General features: G+C 34.2%; 2 protein-coding genes across 5 annotated transcripts in view; one reads left to right on the top strand and one right to left on the bottom strand.

Moving 5' to 3' along the window:
* ARHGEF38 (Rho guanine nucleotide exchange factor 38) overlaps window positions 1-3,343 on the top strand; it is a 132,965-nt gene extending 129,622 nt beyond the window's left edge. For both annotated transcript variants that reach the window (XM_058721745.1, XM_058721744.1), the window contains one exon: window positions 1,091-3,343. In XM_058721745.1, coding sequence (XP_058577728.1) covers window positions 1,091-1,276 — 186 coding nt within the window. In that variant the 3' untranslated portion in view covers window positions 1,277-3,343. The remainder of the gene's footprint in view (window positions 1-1,090) is intronic.
* Window positions 1-16,261, bottom strand: part of INTS12 (integrator complex subunit 12) — a 35,458-nt gene that overhangs the window by 2,953 nt on the left and 16,244 nt on the right. For 2 of the 3 annotated variants that reach the window (XM_058721753.1, XM_058721755.1), the window contains exons 6-7: window positions 11,697-11,843; window positions 8,467-9,150 (exon numbers count right to left, since the gene is read on the bottom strand). In XM_058721753.1, the coding sequence (XP_058577736.1) occupies window positions 8,566-9,150; window positions 11,697-11,843 (732 nt within the window). In that variant the 3' untranslated portion in view covers window positions 8,467-8,565. Of the gene's footprint in view, window positions 1-8,466; window positions 9,151-11,696; window positions 11,844-16,261 lie in introns of those variants that run through there. The other variant, XM_058721754.1, reaches the window with a different exon arrangement.

Raw genomic sequence — 16,261 nt, 5'->3', positions numbered from 1 at the left:
ATGATTATTTTTATAGAGAGAGAGAAAGTGGGGGAGGAGCAGAGAGAGATTGAATCCCAAGCAGGCTCTGCTGTCAGCACAGAGCCCAATGTGGAGCTTGAACCCATGAACCATGAGATCACGACCTGAACCAAAGCCAAGAGTCGGACTTGCTTAACCGACTGAGCCACCCAGGTGCCCTAAGGTTAGAGAAAAATTCTTTTGACTGAAGCATGTTTTATTAATTTCTTCTAGGCCACTTAAAATTATTTAAAAATTATAAATTTAATGCATTGTCATTATAAAGGCTTAGAATATAAAGAAACAAGTAAAAATGAAAATCACCTCTAATTCTACCAAAGAAACTAACAGTTTTAGACTTATACAACTGATTTTATATCCTTTTTCTTTTTTTTGGCTTACTGTTTCATCATAAAGCATTTGCTCCATGCTATTAGTCTCAGAAAACAGCATTTTTAATGACTAAATTTACTTACTGTAAAGGTCACAAATTTCCTTAGTATAAAGGTACAGAATAGACTTAACTATTCTCCTCTTACTCAACATTCAGTGCTACTTCCATTTCCCTCACTTTCACCTTACAAATGGGGATTGCAGTAATATTATTATATAAAAATCTCTGCTAATGTCTCTATTTCTGTAGAAGAGATTCTTAGAGCAATTACTGAATAAAAAAAAAAGAATTAACATCAAAAAAAAATCTTTTAGGGGCCCCTGCTTGGCTTAGTCAGTAGAGCATGCGACTCTTGATCTCAGGGTCATGAGTTCAAACCCCATGTTGGGTGTGGAGCCTACTTAAAAAAAATAAAAAATAAAAATAAATAAAATAATCATTTAATAGAAGCTGGGAAATTGCCTTCAAGCATGGACAGTTTAGACTCCTCCCAAAAGAACAATAAGAATGCCTATTGAACTATTCTCATCTGGGTCAAGGTTTAGCAAAGTAAATCCATCAGAAGGAATTGGGGAATGTGACTTTGAAAAAAGAAGAACAGTGTTCTTTCTAAAAGCTTGGAAATCTTTATAATGTTTGTCTAAATATTTCTAAATATTGGTTCTGCTTCCAATAATGGCATTTCCTTCTGTCTAGATTTTCTATGCAGTTCATGCTTTTCAAGCACGAAGTGACCATGAACTCAGCCTTCAGGAGTACCAAAGAGTCCACATACTTAGATTTTGTGACCTAAGTGGCAATAAAGAGTGGTGGTTGGCTGAAGTTCAAGGGCAGAAAGGATATGTGCCAGCTAACTACCTTGGGAAGATGACTTATGCTTAAGAAAAGAAGCCCTTGAATTCTGTTTTCTGGCAGGTTATTGATGGACTACCTCATAAAACTTACAAAATGTTGGTCTAGAAATCAAGAAACCTCCATACTACATGAACTGATACTGTATCAAGTTTTAAGGAAGACTGCTTCCTAACAAGATCATTTGAAAAGTATTTTGAAGAATAAATGTTGAGGGAAACAGAAACAGCAAAACAAACAGCTAAAGCTCCAACTACCAACTACTTAAAAATGGAGATCTTTGAAAAGATAAATGTATCCTTTATCAGCATGAAAGGCTGGATCTAAGGATAAGATTTTTTTCAATGTATTGTATTATGTATTTTGCCTCAAATGTTTTTGTTTCTCTCATTCTCTTTTGTGTGTGTGTGCACATATACACTCACACACATGTAATTATATTCATTATATGGTTATGTATACTATGTGATATAGATTATACACTGTTATGCATAAACCAGGGAGTATACTAAATATACATAATAGGAATTAACAGCCAGCTAGAAATCTTTGTTGTGGAACATCTCTTTACTGTAAGTTTTAAATGAAAAAAACCCTGAATGACCTCATAATATCTAACATTTACTGAATGCATACTACATGACAAAAATTGTTCTACATGTTTCTTATGTGGTAACTTTTTTTTTTTTTTTAACCTTTATTGATTTTTGAGACAGAGAGAGAGAGCATGAACGGGGGAGGTTCAGAGAGAGATGGAGACACAGAATCTGAAACAGGCTCCAGGCTCTGAGCTGTCAGCACAGAGCCCGACGTGGGGCTCGAACTCACGGACTGTGAGATCATGACCTGAGCCGAAGTCGGATGCTGAACCGACTGAGCCACCCAGGTGCCCCATGTGGTAACTTATTTGATACTCACAACATTATGAAGAAACTGTGGCCCACATGGATGAAGTAATTTAGCCCAGGTACACTGCTAGTAAGGGCTGGGACTCAAACCTAGGTCTGGTTCTGGGATCTACACTCCTAACCACTATGCTGTACCAACCCTCCAGGAGTATACATTTGCTGTCAGCAAAGCACTTAATGATGCACATAATGGACATTGATAACGACCATTTTTCTCTCAGGTCATATTTAAGTATTGAGAAGTTTTTCAAAATCAAGGGCTAGGAGGATTTCCATGATATTAGTCTAGAGAAAATGACGTATCTACGTTTATTTTTTTGTTTTGTTTTGTTTTGCTTAAACATTTTTTAAAGTATAATTGTTTAAAAACGATGCTACATGATCACTAATGTTACTTGAATGAGGAAATATTTTTGGATCGCTCAATCATTTGGATGATGAATGTGGAATGTGTGCTCCATGTTCTGAGCCAAGATGTAAATATTTTTAGTTGCCGATTGTACTTAGACAAAGAAGGCATTAAGGATAACATTTGCTGAAACACAATGTCCTGGGACACTGAACTTTCACTTGGGAATAGCTCAAAATTGTCCCCTAAGATTTCAGGATATTTTGTCAAGACATTTTATTGACTTGTTGATGCTCCTTTAGGACAGTAAAAAGATTTAAAGTTTGACTTAGTGGTTTCCTTTAAACACCAACACAAAGTGGACTTTCATTTCCCACATAGAATGTGCTAATAATGACATTAAAGATTTAATTGTTACTTTGAAAGATTTGATCTCTAGAACGTATACTGTAACATACATTACTGAAGAATACAAATAACAAAATGAACAGTGATTTTCAGAGGGCTGTTTTAAGTATGCATATGACATGTACAACCATAGAAATTCATTAAGACATTTCCATGACAGAATAATTTGCATTTCATAATATTGTACCTGAAATACTTAATCTAAAGATAGTTTTATAAGGTTCTAATGGTAAGTTGTTTTTGCATAACATTTTCTTGTTTTGAGTTTGGATACTAAAAGAAGATTCTCTTTTAGACATACAGAGACTTTTTATGTCTTTTAAATGGTGCTTTGTACCCAATGGTGAAAACATAATTCCAGTTTGCGTAGGGCAAAACAAAAGGAAATCCAAACTTGCTACTTGTGGTAACTATGAACATGCCCAACAACCAAACTGGTGGGGAAACTATATCTAATGTATTTTTTATATATGTTTTTTATACTTTTAATATATTAAAAGTATAAAAAAATATATAAAAGTATAAAAGTTAATATATAACTTAATATATATTAAAATGCATGTATTTAAATTAGCTGTGACTTCAATACTCCCCTTAAAATGAAGATTGATAGAAATAGCTCATATTTGCTGTTTTGGCTGAAATAAGTCACTAGATGTATAGAAGCTTTGTCTGCTTGTGTGGTCCTAGGTTGATGCCTCCTGTCTCACCTTTTTAGAAACCACACCACTAAAATCAGAGCTGCAGTTAGCTGCTGAGCAAGTGTAATGAAGCCATCTCCTGTAGTCCCTCACTATTGTAATGAACATACATTACTCTAAAACTATGTAGTTGCTATTTTAAAAATATACCTACATTTCATATGCCATTTAGGCTTTATTTTTTTAACGTTATACAATACCTTCATTTTCTTGATATGTTGTTAAGAATCAAGTAATTATAATTTTGAGGTCAGACATTATTTTGTTGAACATAGGGGAAATGAAACTCAGATAGTTATGATGTATGTAAGTCTTTAAGAAGTTTAAAAAGATAAAACTATTGGTGACATCATTATAATTAAGGCATGAAGAAACAATTATTTCTTTGTATTTTAAAATTTAAATGTCATTGTAAAATATAGAATTCTCTGAAATGGGTATTTTTACCAAGAATGAAGGAGAAATTTCTGTGGCTGTTTTCCTTTGTAAAACAAATAAACAAGTGTATGTAAACATTTTATTTAGTATTTATTTTTAAATACAGATGTTCTAATATACATAATAATGTTCGGAATTATAAAAGATCCAGTAATACAAATTACCATGGGTACTTAAATCACGTGAAAAAGTCACAAAGCCACTATCCGAACATTCCTTGTACTTTAGAAAAATATTCTTTTGCTATTAGTATAAAACAATTCTATGAAGGTTGAGCTGTGCAGAAGAGATACAGCGCACATTGTTAATCATATAAATGCAGCACTGCATGAAATACTTTTAAGTGCTGATGTATTTCATATTTTGCCTGAAATATAATTTGGACTTTTAGAGATGGCTATTAACTGCCTGTCACTATTTGTGATGAATAGTTCAGATGATGTACAAAAATTAGTGTTTTTATTACTGAAATATGAAATTAAAAACTGCCCATAAGCTTCTTAGATTTTTGTCTACTGCAAAACACTCTCAAAGCCATGTGAACAGAGATAAAATCTTTATATTCTAACATGGTGGGGAAACTAATTTACTGAAATCCTGTTTGTCCTAACTATGGCTTCTTAAGGTACTCAGTGTAGTGCCCAATACTGAATACATCTAGCCCTCACAAAATTCAAGCCAAATTAAGTCTATAAATTTACATTATAGTTGATGAAGAAGTAATTAAATTTCATTGACTGGAAGGACACTCAACTTTACATTCTCTGGGGAAATTCTACTATTTATAGAATGTTACTATTTTTAAAGGCTAATTTTTTTCTGTTACTTCCTTCTATACACGAAATTATATAAAAACTTAGTCATTAAATTATCTGTTATCTACAAAATTATCCAATATAACGCATCTTCACACCAGGACCATTGGAATTCAACCTGCGTCTCTGAAGGGCAGCTACTTCTTTCCTGTTATTACACTCTTGATATAGGCAAGATTTGCTTCGGTTTTTCAGTAAAATAAGTCACCCGTTAGCATATAGCAGAATGAGTAGCTTTTGTTCAAAAATGTAGGGGGTATATGCTTAGTCAAGTTTATCTTACAAGAAAACAATACTACGGTGTGTAAATGTATTTATGGCTTTCTCTAATTCTTTATATAATTTTTATGATTATTGTATTAATATATTTATTTTTATAAAATGATGCATTTCCTATACAACCTGTGATCATCACAGTATAATTAAATAATCTGTTACTAATAAACAGTACCATGACATCCTTGTTAGGTATCAGAATCAGAAACCTAACCTTAGAATGTTAGATGCCTTCCATTTTATCTCAATAATTATCATCTATATTTTATAGAGGAGGAAACCAAGGATTACACAGCTCATATATGGAGGGACTGGGATTCAACACCAGGTCTTCTGACTTTAAGCCAGGGTTCGTTTAGTGTTTTTTTTTTTTTTTTGTTAAGTCACCAAAATCTAACAAAGCACAATGTGCATAAAGTGGTATTGACCAAATTTCTACTAAAATATGATTTGAGCTTACAATCCTAAAAGCTTACTTTGGCTCACCTACTTATAGGTCTATTCATTCACTGGCATAATATTTATTGAGAATTACAGTGGGATGCTGTGCAATGGTGTGCTAATGGTGTGCAAATCAAACAAGATCTCTGTCCTCATCCAATTTAAAATCTAGTGGTGGTGGTGGGGAAACCTATGTGTAACAAAATAAATTAAATGATAAATACTATTAATGTAAAGCTGGCGACTTTCATCACACGGTCAGTTAAAAAGCTTTGTAGCTCACTTAATGGTATGGAACTGATGAATGGATAAAGAAGATGTGGTTTGTATATACAATGGAATATTACTTGGCAATGAGAAGGAATGAAATCATGCCATTTGTAGCAATGTGGATGGAACTGGAACGTATTATGCTGAGTGAATTAAGTCAGAAAAGGACAGATATCATTTGTTTTCACTCATATGTGGATCTTGAGAAACTTAACAGAAGACCATGGGGGAAGGGAAGGGGGAAAAAAATAGTAACAGAGAGGGAAGGAGGCAAACCACAAGAGACTCTTAAATACAGGGAACGAACTGAGGGTGGATGGGGGGAGGTGGGGGAGAGGGGAAAATGGGTGATGGGGATTGAGGAGAGCACTTGTTGGGATGAGCACTGGATGTTATATGTAAGCCAGCTGGACAACAAATTATATTTAAAAAAATAAATAAAAGCATGACCTTTGGAAAAAAAAATGGTATGGAAAAAATCAGTCTAAGATCTACCTGAAGAAAACTTTAATATAAAAATACCTGTATGAAATATCAAACTGAATTATATACAGTACTAGATGTTTGCATACTTACACATATGTACAGATTCCAAATATATATTTATGCACATACAACCTATACAAAGAGCCATGCTCAATGAAAAATAACTTCCTAAAAGGCTTCTAACATCCTCTCTGAAATACTACAGAAATTAAAAGTTGCGTCTCTTCTCAACTCTTTCCAGTACATGTGTTCTGGCTGTGATGGGATAAAATTTTCCCCTTCAAGTGCCAGTGTGCAAACTGTACATTACGGCTTTAAGTTTTCATAGGTACTGCAGTCACATGAACTGTTAATTCGAGCTTAGCTTGTATCAGATCGTTTTGTCCAGTTTAGGTCAAACTAGCCCTGACCTATAAACAAATATGATGATTTTATGGGTTTTCCTTTTTTTTTTTTTTATAGTCTTTTTGATCCTAATGGGGATTTGGGGCTCATGCCAAATTATGTTTAATCCACAGAAATCTGTTTCTCAAAACAGAAACATCTGTAGGCAGATTTTCAACATGTAAATAGATGTTTACTCCACATGTAAGTAATGGGATTATCTCAATCTTGGATTCTATTTTACTATGAATAATTTAGTGCCATTATTTAAGGGTAGTTTAAAATAGTAGCTTTCCTTTTATTGTCACAGAAATCTCATATCAATATATTTTAGAAATTGTTAGAAAAAGCTAGAGATTAAGGGACTCGGTTTGAGATTAGAGGTTTTAAAGATTTAGTAGCACATATCAAAGTTGAAGAAATAAGGCTGCTCATAGTCTAATGAATGAAGGAAATTTTGGACTTCCAGTTTCTGGATGAAATGAGGTATTCATGAAGTATGAAATGGCTGTTGAATTTTCCTGTGAGTAATAAACTGTTTCTCTGGGCCAGAAAGCCTCATATCTTCTGTCAAAAACTATATGTAAAACAACAGTAGGCTAATTTGTTAATTTACAAATAAGGCTACTGCTCAGACTCCCCACATTTTGTGATTTAACAATGTACACACACATCAAAATAATTTCAAGATTTAATCATGATATAGGAGCTTCTTTTATACAAAGGTAACTAAAATTGAAACGTTACAATACTTTTGGGCAATAGAAATAAAGCAGCCCTTTTTCTTTTCATGGTATAGGAAGAAACTACCAGCATGTAAACAAGTCAGGAATTGTTTTGGAGTGGATATTTTGCTCAAGAATTCTCAGGTGTGTGTATAATCAGGGTAAATCAAAACTCAACTTTATTAGGTACTAACTATGTGCAGATGTTAGACTGGCAATGTGAGGAAAAGTGGGCAATGGGAGAAAAATATTGCATTAAAAGGGCATGGGAGTTCACAATCTACAGAAGAGATACATCCCTAAATAATTATATGAAGTGATAAAAAAGGTATAATACAGAAATATGAGAAATCAGTTATGAAAAGTTAATTTTGAAAATGGGGAGATGAAATATTTGGGGTGAGAGGGAGAATCATGAAATGAGGCTGGGGACTAACAATGAATATCTGGAATATTGAGGGGAAAGTAGAAAACTTTATAATAAAGTGGCATTCCTGCCATCTTATAAGGCACCTAATTCAAAACCCTAATTCTTAGGGCTTTGCTAGAAGATGAACTATTCCTTTTTTAAAAAAATTCACATATACTACCAGTCTCTTGGGATTCTAGAAGTTCTCATCAAGAATTAATTACTTTGTGTTTTTTTTTTTTTAGTTCATTTAATTAATTAATTAATTTATTTATTTATTTATTGAGAGAGTGAGAGTGAGAGAGAGAGAGAGAGAGACAAAGAACGAGTGTGAACAGGGAAGGGCAGAAAGAGGGAGAGACAGAATCTCAAGCAGGCTCCATGCTGTGATGGGGCTTGAACTCAGGAACTGTGAGATCATGACCCTAAGTTGAGATCAAGAGTCGGATGCTCAACTGACTGAGCCACCCAGGAACCCAAAGAATTAATCATGCTAGTCAGTGTTTTCACACACTATGGAAACTTAAAAATGGTAAACAGATTTAAAATAAAAAGATTTCCAAATTTTGTTAAATAACATTTAGCATTTTAAGGTAAGAAATAATAGAAATTTCATTGTGAAAATTTTTATTAAATTATAGTATATTACAGGTTATGTCCTAATAATAAGATTTTAGGGTAATGTCAAATAAAAACCTACTTGGCCAGATTACTTCTTGAGTTTCTTCTGGGCAGCTTTCTTCTTGACCATCTGTAATCGCTTCATGGCATTGAGCTGTGATTCTTGTGAAGTTGGACCTTTAAGGGATGCTAAGGGAGAGCTGCTTGATTCTGAAGTGGTTTTGCTAGTGGTATTTCCACTGGACCCTGATGTCCCACTATTTCCATTCCCACTGAGTTGGCTGGTGCTTCCTGGAACTAAACTACTCGGACTAGGAAGACCCACTTTGCTAACATTGTCACAACTAATGGAGCGACTAAGGCCAGTTTTGCCCAAAGTTAGAGGTGGAGGTGGTTTCAAGGGTGCAGTGGGTGCAGTGTTGTTATTGGAACCTATTTTGGAACCTATTCCACTTTTAGATGATGTCGCCAGACCAGTCAAACCCACAGGCTTCTGGTTAGTTGATGAGGTAGCTGGTTTCCCACTATTGTTTTGGGTTGTTGAACTCAACTTTGCTGTTGATGGACCAGCAGAAGAAGTTTTAGCTGCAAAAGCTGCCCATCCAGTTAGGCCACTAGTTACTGAAGAAGAAACACTGGTACTAGAAGAATTTCCTGAAATAGCCGTGGATGTCTAAAAAACAAGATAAATATTGCTTTAGAGCCAAGTATAATTAATACATAATGTAATATTCTTAAATATATAACAAGTTTAATTTTGGACTTTTTATACAGAAGTAATGGTTTGGGAAATTTAAATCACACCACCAAATTAAGTTCTTATGAAACTGATCTGAAAAAAAAAAAAAAACCAACAAAAACCAAAACCCACAAACATTAAACTTATTCATAGCTAATGGATGCTACCACTTCCAAAGCAGAAATTCTGGGATGCCATATTCTTGTTCTAATGATTCTGAAAAAGAAACGTATGAAATTCCTTTTTGGGAATTGCTTTTAGATTCAGTTACAAGCTCTATCAGAAAAATCAGATTTAATGCTTTAACTTGTTTTTCACCTAAATAAAGTAATATCTAGCTCAGTAAAGCACCTTATTCTTTAGACTTTGCTCCAAATGGCTTGTGGATCATTTCAAAAACAGAATCCACTCTTAATGAATAAAAATGCTCATACCCAGGAAATTTAGAAGATGTCTGAGATAAACAGATTTATTTGATAATTACTTATTCAGTAAATGTGTCAGATTCTGAATTCATTTTTTAAATAATTTTTTTAAGTTTATTTTTGTTTATTTTGAGAGAGAGTGAGCAAGTTGGGAAGGGACAGAGAGAGGGAATCAGAATCTTAAGCAGGTTCCTCACTATCCATACAAGAGCCTGCCGTGGGGCTCAAAGTCACAAACAGTGAGATCATGACATGAGCCAAAGTCAAGAGTCAGACACTTAACCAACTGAGCCACCCAGGCGCCCCAGAATCTGTTTTTTTTTTTTAAATGTTCCAATACCAATTTTGAGTAAATAGCTCCTGCATTGCAAAATATACACAGATTTGCAATGTTAACTATTTGTAATTATACAGCTCTGGTGATATATTAAAAAGGTTTCATAACTTTATTTCCACAATTTGTTCAGGTTTCCATTGAAACTATCACATAAGAAGAGATCCCTGCTCTGTATAAAGGATTTTATTAACCACCTCAAGAGCTGCACAGTGACATTTAGGCAGGTCTGTCTCACTCCCAGATGAATTTCTTAAAGATTTAACACCTTAGTTTCTCTAATTAACTTCACGGTCAATCAAAAGCTAACAGTGATACCAGCGTCACTATATAAATAAATATTGCTCTCATTCACACGAGGACAAATTTTTTTCACCTTCGCACTGGGCAAAAATGTACTTTGTTCAAATTAATTATAAACTGAACTTCTCACCAGCATGCTCTCTACCTTTATATTCTTAAGAAGAGTCACAAAAGTGTAAAATTTATTACAGGTAAAAGATTAAGTCCTACAAACACTAATTTACTTATCAATATGGTAATTACCATGCCTAAAATATATGCTGTTATACTTTAAACCTGAACTCTGGGAGAGTTGGTAAAAAACATTTTCACTTCTTACAAGGTAGCCTTCAATACCATCTGCATGTAAACATTTTTAACCCGTGTGAAAAGTAATCAGAATAGAGTGCTGAGATATTTGTAAGAGGAAAAGCCCAGATTTTTGTTCACGTTCTCTGAAAAACAATAGGATTTTTTCACATTATACATTACACAGTAACTTTCTCGTAAGGTTATCCAGAGAAGATAAACCACACATAAATTACAAATTCCTAGAGGAATGCACACAGGTAATGAGAAATAGTAAAGAAAGCAAAAGGACACAAGTGTGGTAAACTTAATTTTCAGTTATGAAAAAATCTAATTTTTTCCTTTTCTATTAAACACAAAACTGTCTGCCATATGGCTAAATGATCTTTCAACAAACATCACAAAAGAAAACCCATCTGAAGTAATTAAAAAGACCAACACTTATGAAGTACAAACAGAAAGCAAGTTCTGTGTTCATAGCATTTTAGTTTAATGGCTTGCTGTTACTGGTATTGCTTTTCCACAGAATGACAGATGGCTTATAATACTATCAGGACAAGCAAAAGTAAAAACAACACCAATAATCCAGACCAAGTAATTTCTTAGTCTTTCAGTAAAGAAAATAAATTTCTCAACTATTCCTCAATTTTTACTGTAAGTAAAAACTACCCATTATCTTAGTTAGAAAGCCATTTGCTTTTTAATATGTGAATGGAACCATTTTTTTCCCATAGTAAAAAATGTATTAACTTTTATCATAAAAATACCAAAACCTTTAAATCAGAATCAACATGACAGCCAAAGCCTTAACTTATTTGCCATAAAATGATTTCATGTTGGATTTTTTTTTTTCAACTGTTTATTTCTGAGAGAGAGAGAGAGAGAGAGAGAGAGAGAGAGAACGCGGGGGAAGGGCAGAGGGAGAGGGAGACAGAATCTGAAGGAGCACCAGGCTCTGAGCTGTCAGCACAGAGCCTGAAGCGGGGCTCGAACCCACAAACCCTCAGATCATGATCTGAGCTGAAGACGGATGCTCAGCCAACTGAGCCACCCAGGCGTTCCTCAAGTAAGTATTTTTTAGTCAATTAAATTAAAATCCAATATTAGAAAACAAATGGAATGTACTGTACCTTGACCTCTGTTCTCTTAAATGCTAGAAAAGTTGTCTCTTGTTTGAGTTTAGTTTCTGGTTTCTTAACCAATGGATCTTTGACAGCTGGAGCTACAGAAACAACTGTGGGGGCTGGTTTCTGGGGTGGTTTCTGAGTTTTTTGAGCCTGTAAAAAATCGGTGGATTAAATTAGATACAAAATATTAACTGAATGCACACACACACACAAAAGACTAAAAATCTGTCACAGGACTCCTCATTGAATGGAAGTATAGTTGAACATTTACAAAATATTGTGGTGACACTGAAAATACAGATTCTTGGACAAATTATTTTTTATCATCATCCTATGAATGGTTTTATATATTTTATTCATTTCTAAACAGTAAAGATAATATTAAGCTTTAGAAATCATGCAGATGAGGGCTGATTAAATACCATTTTAACAAGGCAAAACAATTGTTTCTTTAAAAAAAGAAAATCACAAACTATTTGTAACCAGTTAGCTTCACTTGTAATGAAGGGTATTTATCTATTATAGTTGGTCAATAAGACTTAGAAGAGTGTTTTTCTTGATATTCAGACACATGTCTCTAAGTAACTGCGGGTGAGTTGAAAGGTACTTTGGATCAATTATGAAGTTTTAAATACAGAAAATACAGAATGTGGATAAAGAACTATTGTTGATAAGTAAGTAACTTTCTGAAGTTTTTCCACACTGCAGAACTAAGCATATTAAACTCTTTGAGAAAGTTCACAAATACAACTTTCTATGTTATCAAAGATGAATCTATACTCCCCATCCCTTTATAAGCATTTTTGGTTTTTATTTTGACCAATAATTGATTCTTTTCTTTTTTTTTTTTGGTAACTTGGTATTTTATTACATTCTCTTCCAAATAAAGTGGGTTATGAAGATGATTTATGTTATGTAAGAGTCTAGTACAGTGTCCGGCACATGTTGACTGCTGACAGTCATAGTTAATTAGACAACTAAATCTGGAAGAACCCATGCATCCTGGATGGGGAAAGATGCTCCGAGCCAGTCCATGGTCTTTGACAATCCTAAGAAGATCATGTGGGACTATATCAGGAAATTTATAAATAGTCCGTTCTCATTTCTGGAAATTGGAATGCAGCCTGTTTTGTCTGGGCATTCTTGTGTAATCTTCTCGTGTTATGGTTTACTTTACCATATGATTTTGATCCTTAAGTTTCAATTCATCCCATTTTTTAATATTACATCCTTTCCATATGAAAGTGTACCTACTTTCAAACATCATTTATAAAGCAACATTCAGATCAAGAATATTATTAAGGATGCTAGAAGACTACCTGTGGTAAAATATCTCAACTAGCAGTAAAGAAGGGCCATATTATCCTCTATTACAAAACCGTGTTATGAGAATGCAGCCCTCAGAGTAAATAAAAAATACATGGTTCCATAACCATGGCTTTCATGCTTACATTTCCTTCAACCCACATCTTCCAGAGGTTAAACTCTGAAGACTGACCTAACTTGTATGCATTAGCAGATGAAGATTCATTATAATGTGGCCAAGAAAAGGCCTCTACATAGAAGATCATGTTTGGATCTTCTGGTTCCTCTATATCACCTAGCCATCTTAGAAGTTGAGTAAGAAACACCCAAAGCCCTTGGTCCTTTGATGGTAAATACTAGTTTTGGGAACTAGGGTATTATCACTGACTTGGTGCTGCTCAACAAGGTACTATAATTTTTCATTGGGTGACTGCTTCACACATTGCAGAATGTATGAAATTCCCCACTCAGGACAATAATTGCCAGTATGGCAGCAATCGAAAATACCATGTATTGCTAAATGCTGCTGAGTAGGTGTGTTACTACCCTAGATTGAAAACCAATTCAGTAAGTCATATGAATCTCCAACATAGCACTGGGGCAAAACCCATTACGTGGTAAAGAGAACATTATAGAACTGAAGAACAATCTTGGAGCCTGCCACACACTATCACAACATTCTTAACTAGGTCTTCCTATAATAATGTGTACTGCGGAACCTGCCCTAGTTGGAGAAATTAGTGTGAGGAGAATGGGGATATAAGATGCTATTTATAGTATCTCTAAAATTCCTTGGAGCAATAACCAATGCACGTATCGGAACCTCACTGAAAGCAATTATAGTTAGAATGACTAGGTGTAGCACCCACACTATTTCCAAATTCCTTTCTCTCATTATTTTGTGTTTACTGGATCCTGATCTTTAGGCTCACTTCAGATCATGGCTTTTGGTATTTCTCCAAGTCTATTCTTAGTGAATTCCAATCATGTTTTAACATTAGTTATGGCTCTCCATTCAGTACTTTAACCGTTGGACATATGGACTAAACTTACTATTTCTGATACTAATCCACATTTCCTCCATTTTACATACCTTAAACTGAGAACAACAGAATGTAGCACATGTCTAGTCCTGAGCTCTGCTCTGGTGCTAGGCCAATGAATGAGACATGGTCTTACTGATCAAATTAATTACACATTTAATTTGTAAAGCAGATAAAGAATAAAGGATACCTGAGATGAAGAAAAGAGGAGAAGGGAACAGGAAAGCTCACCACATAATCAGGGAATGATACACTTAGTCTGGCATGGCCAGAGTGTACGGGTGTATACGGTGAAGCGGTGGGAGAAAGGAATACAAAGACAGACTTGGGTCAAAGACAGAAGGTCCGTAAATTCCCCCTAATGTGTATAATCTCATTATATAAGTAACTGAGAGCCATTGGGCGTATTTAGGTAGATAAAATTAGATAAGTACTTTAGAAGAATAATTCTAATTGTTTTAACTGAAGTGAATAAAGTGGATTGAAAGGAAGCGAGGAGCCTCCTGAAGAGGCTAAAGCAACAGACAAGAAGTGAGGGATTTGTGGAACAAGGTAATAATGGGCAAAATGAACAGAGTCAGGAAATGGATAAGAGGAAGAACCAGCAAATTTGGTGAACAAAATAATATGGAATTAAGAGAGGCATCAAGGATAATGTTTTCTCATTCAGGCAACTGGGGGAAAAACTGAGTGGAGAAGAAAACAATTTCAATTTTAAAGATGTTAAAGTTACTGTAGGATATCGGGTCAGCTGCCGAAGTTCATTCCAGAAACAGGGTCAGAACCATAAACATACATTTGGTGCAAACTAAGTCATATAAAATGGAGGAGAAAATACTTTGAGAGTAGTGTTTACTTACTTGAAACTTTACAATAGAGTAACAGTAAAAAAAAAACCTTTGAAAGTGTACTAAAGAAAGACATTATGGTCACAAATTATTTATTTTTACTATTATCAATTCTTAGTGACTACTTCTGTCGGTGCCCTGGAATGCACTATATTGCTCACCCATAATCATTTGGTTGAGGTCCTGGAAGACTAGTTTAAACAATAAACTAAATAAAAATCAGACTAAGAAAAATTATACCTTGTCACAGAAAATCCCTGTTACAAACTGAAAGTATACATACTAGTGAGATTAATAGGAAATAACATTTCATATTATATATATATATATTTAATGTTTATTTTTTGAGACAGAGAAAAAGGCAGAGCTGAGTGGTGAGGGTCAGAGAGAGGGAGACACAGAATCTGAAGCAGGCTCCAGGCTCCAAGCTGTGAGCACAGAGCCTGACACAGGATTTGAACCCACAAACTGCGAGATCATGACCTGAGCCGAAGTCAGCCACTCAACCGACTGAACCACCCAGGTGCCCCAAACATTTCCTATTTCTGATTTAACTAACTGAAAAGTAAAATAGGTATCCTGACTTTTTACTTTTAACTAAATATTCCTAACTTTAAAAAAGATACATTTGACCAGAAAAGTCTATGTAGAAATTTATTTGGTTAACAGACATGAAAATTCTTCTATCAAGAATCCCTACTCTAAGGGAAGGAAGAAGAGGAGAAGCAAATAAGTCACTGGATTTCTTTAAAGGAAAATGAAGTTCACTTATCTATTTTTTAAATGAATAAAAGTTACAATGCTATCCAATATAACAAATGGAAATGCATTTCAGTATGATGTTAAAGGCAGTTATGTTAGTGAGCAGTAGAAAATGAAAGTACATTGGGAAAATGAGATAAATGGTCACTCAAAGACAATGAGAAGGAAAAGACAGAAGAATAGAGAAACACACATGGAAAGACACAGATGCATATACAAATAATGTCTCTGTAAACAGCTTGTGAGTTTGATGGTTTCAGCCACTCAGGAACAGACATTTTCAAAATGTCCTTACCAGACTCACCAAAGACCAGGGCTTTATATCTCACCATTTCCCACAGTGCTTTGTAGTATTTCTAAATGTTTGTAAATACACTGACATACTAGTAACAAACATTAATATTTTGTGAGTCTCTAATCTTGTTTATCTATAATAGAATAAGCTAAAAGCTGAACAGAGAAAAATGGATATAACATGGTCTAAGAGTTTAGGCATAGATACATAAATCATACATATACACTATACATACAAACACTTAAATAATCAGTATTTGTAATTTTTTTTTCAACTAACTTAAAGGTTCAAATGTTTATTTTGAAAAGCAATTAT

Source organism: Neofelis nebulosa, chromosome 3 (assembly GCF_028018385.1).
Source record: "Neofelis nebulosa isolate mNeoNeb1 chromosome 3, mNeoNeb1.pri, whole genome shotgun sequence".
Taxonomy (NCBI): Eukaryota; Metazoa; Chordata; class Mammalia; order Carnivora; family Felidae; genus Neofelis; species Neofelis nebulosa.
This window is presented reverse-complemented; position numbering and strand designations above follow the sequence as displayed.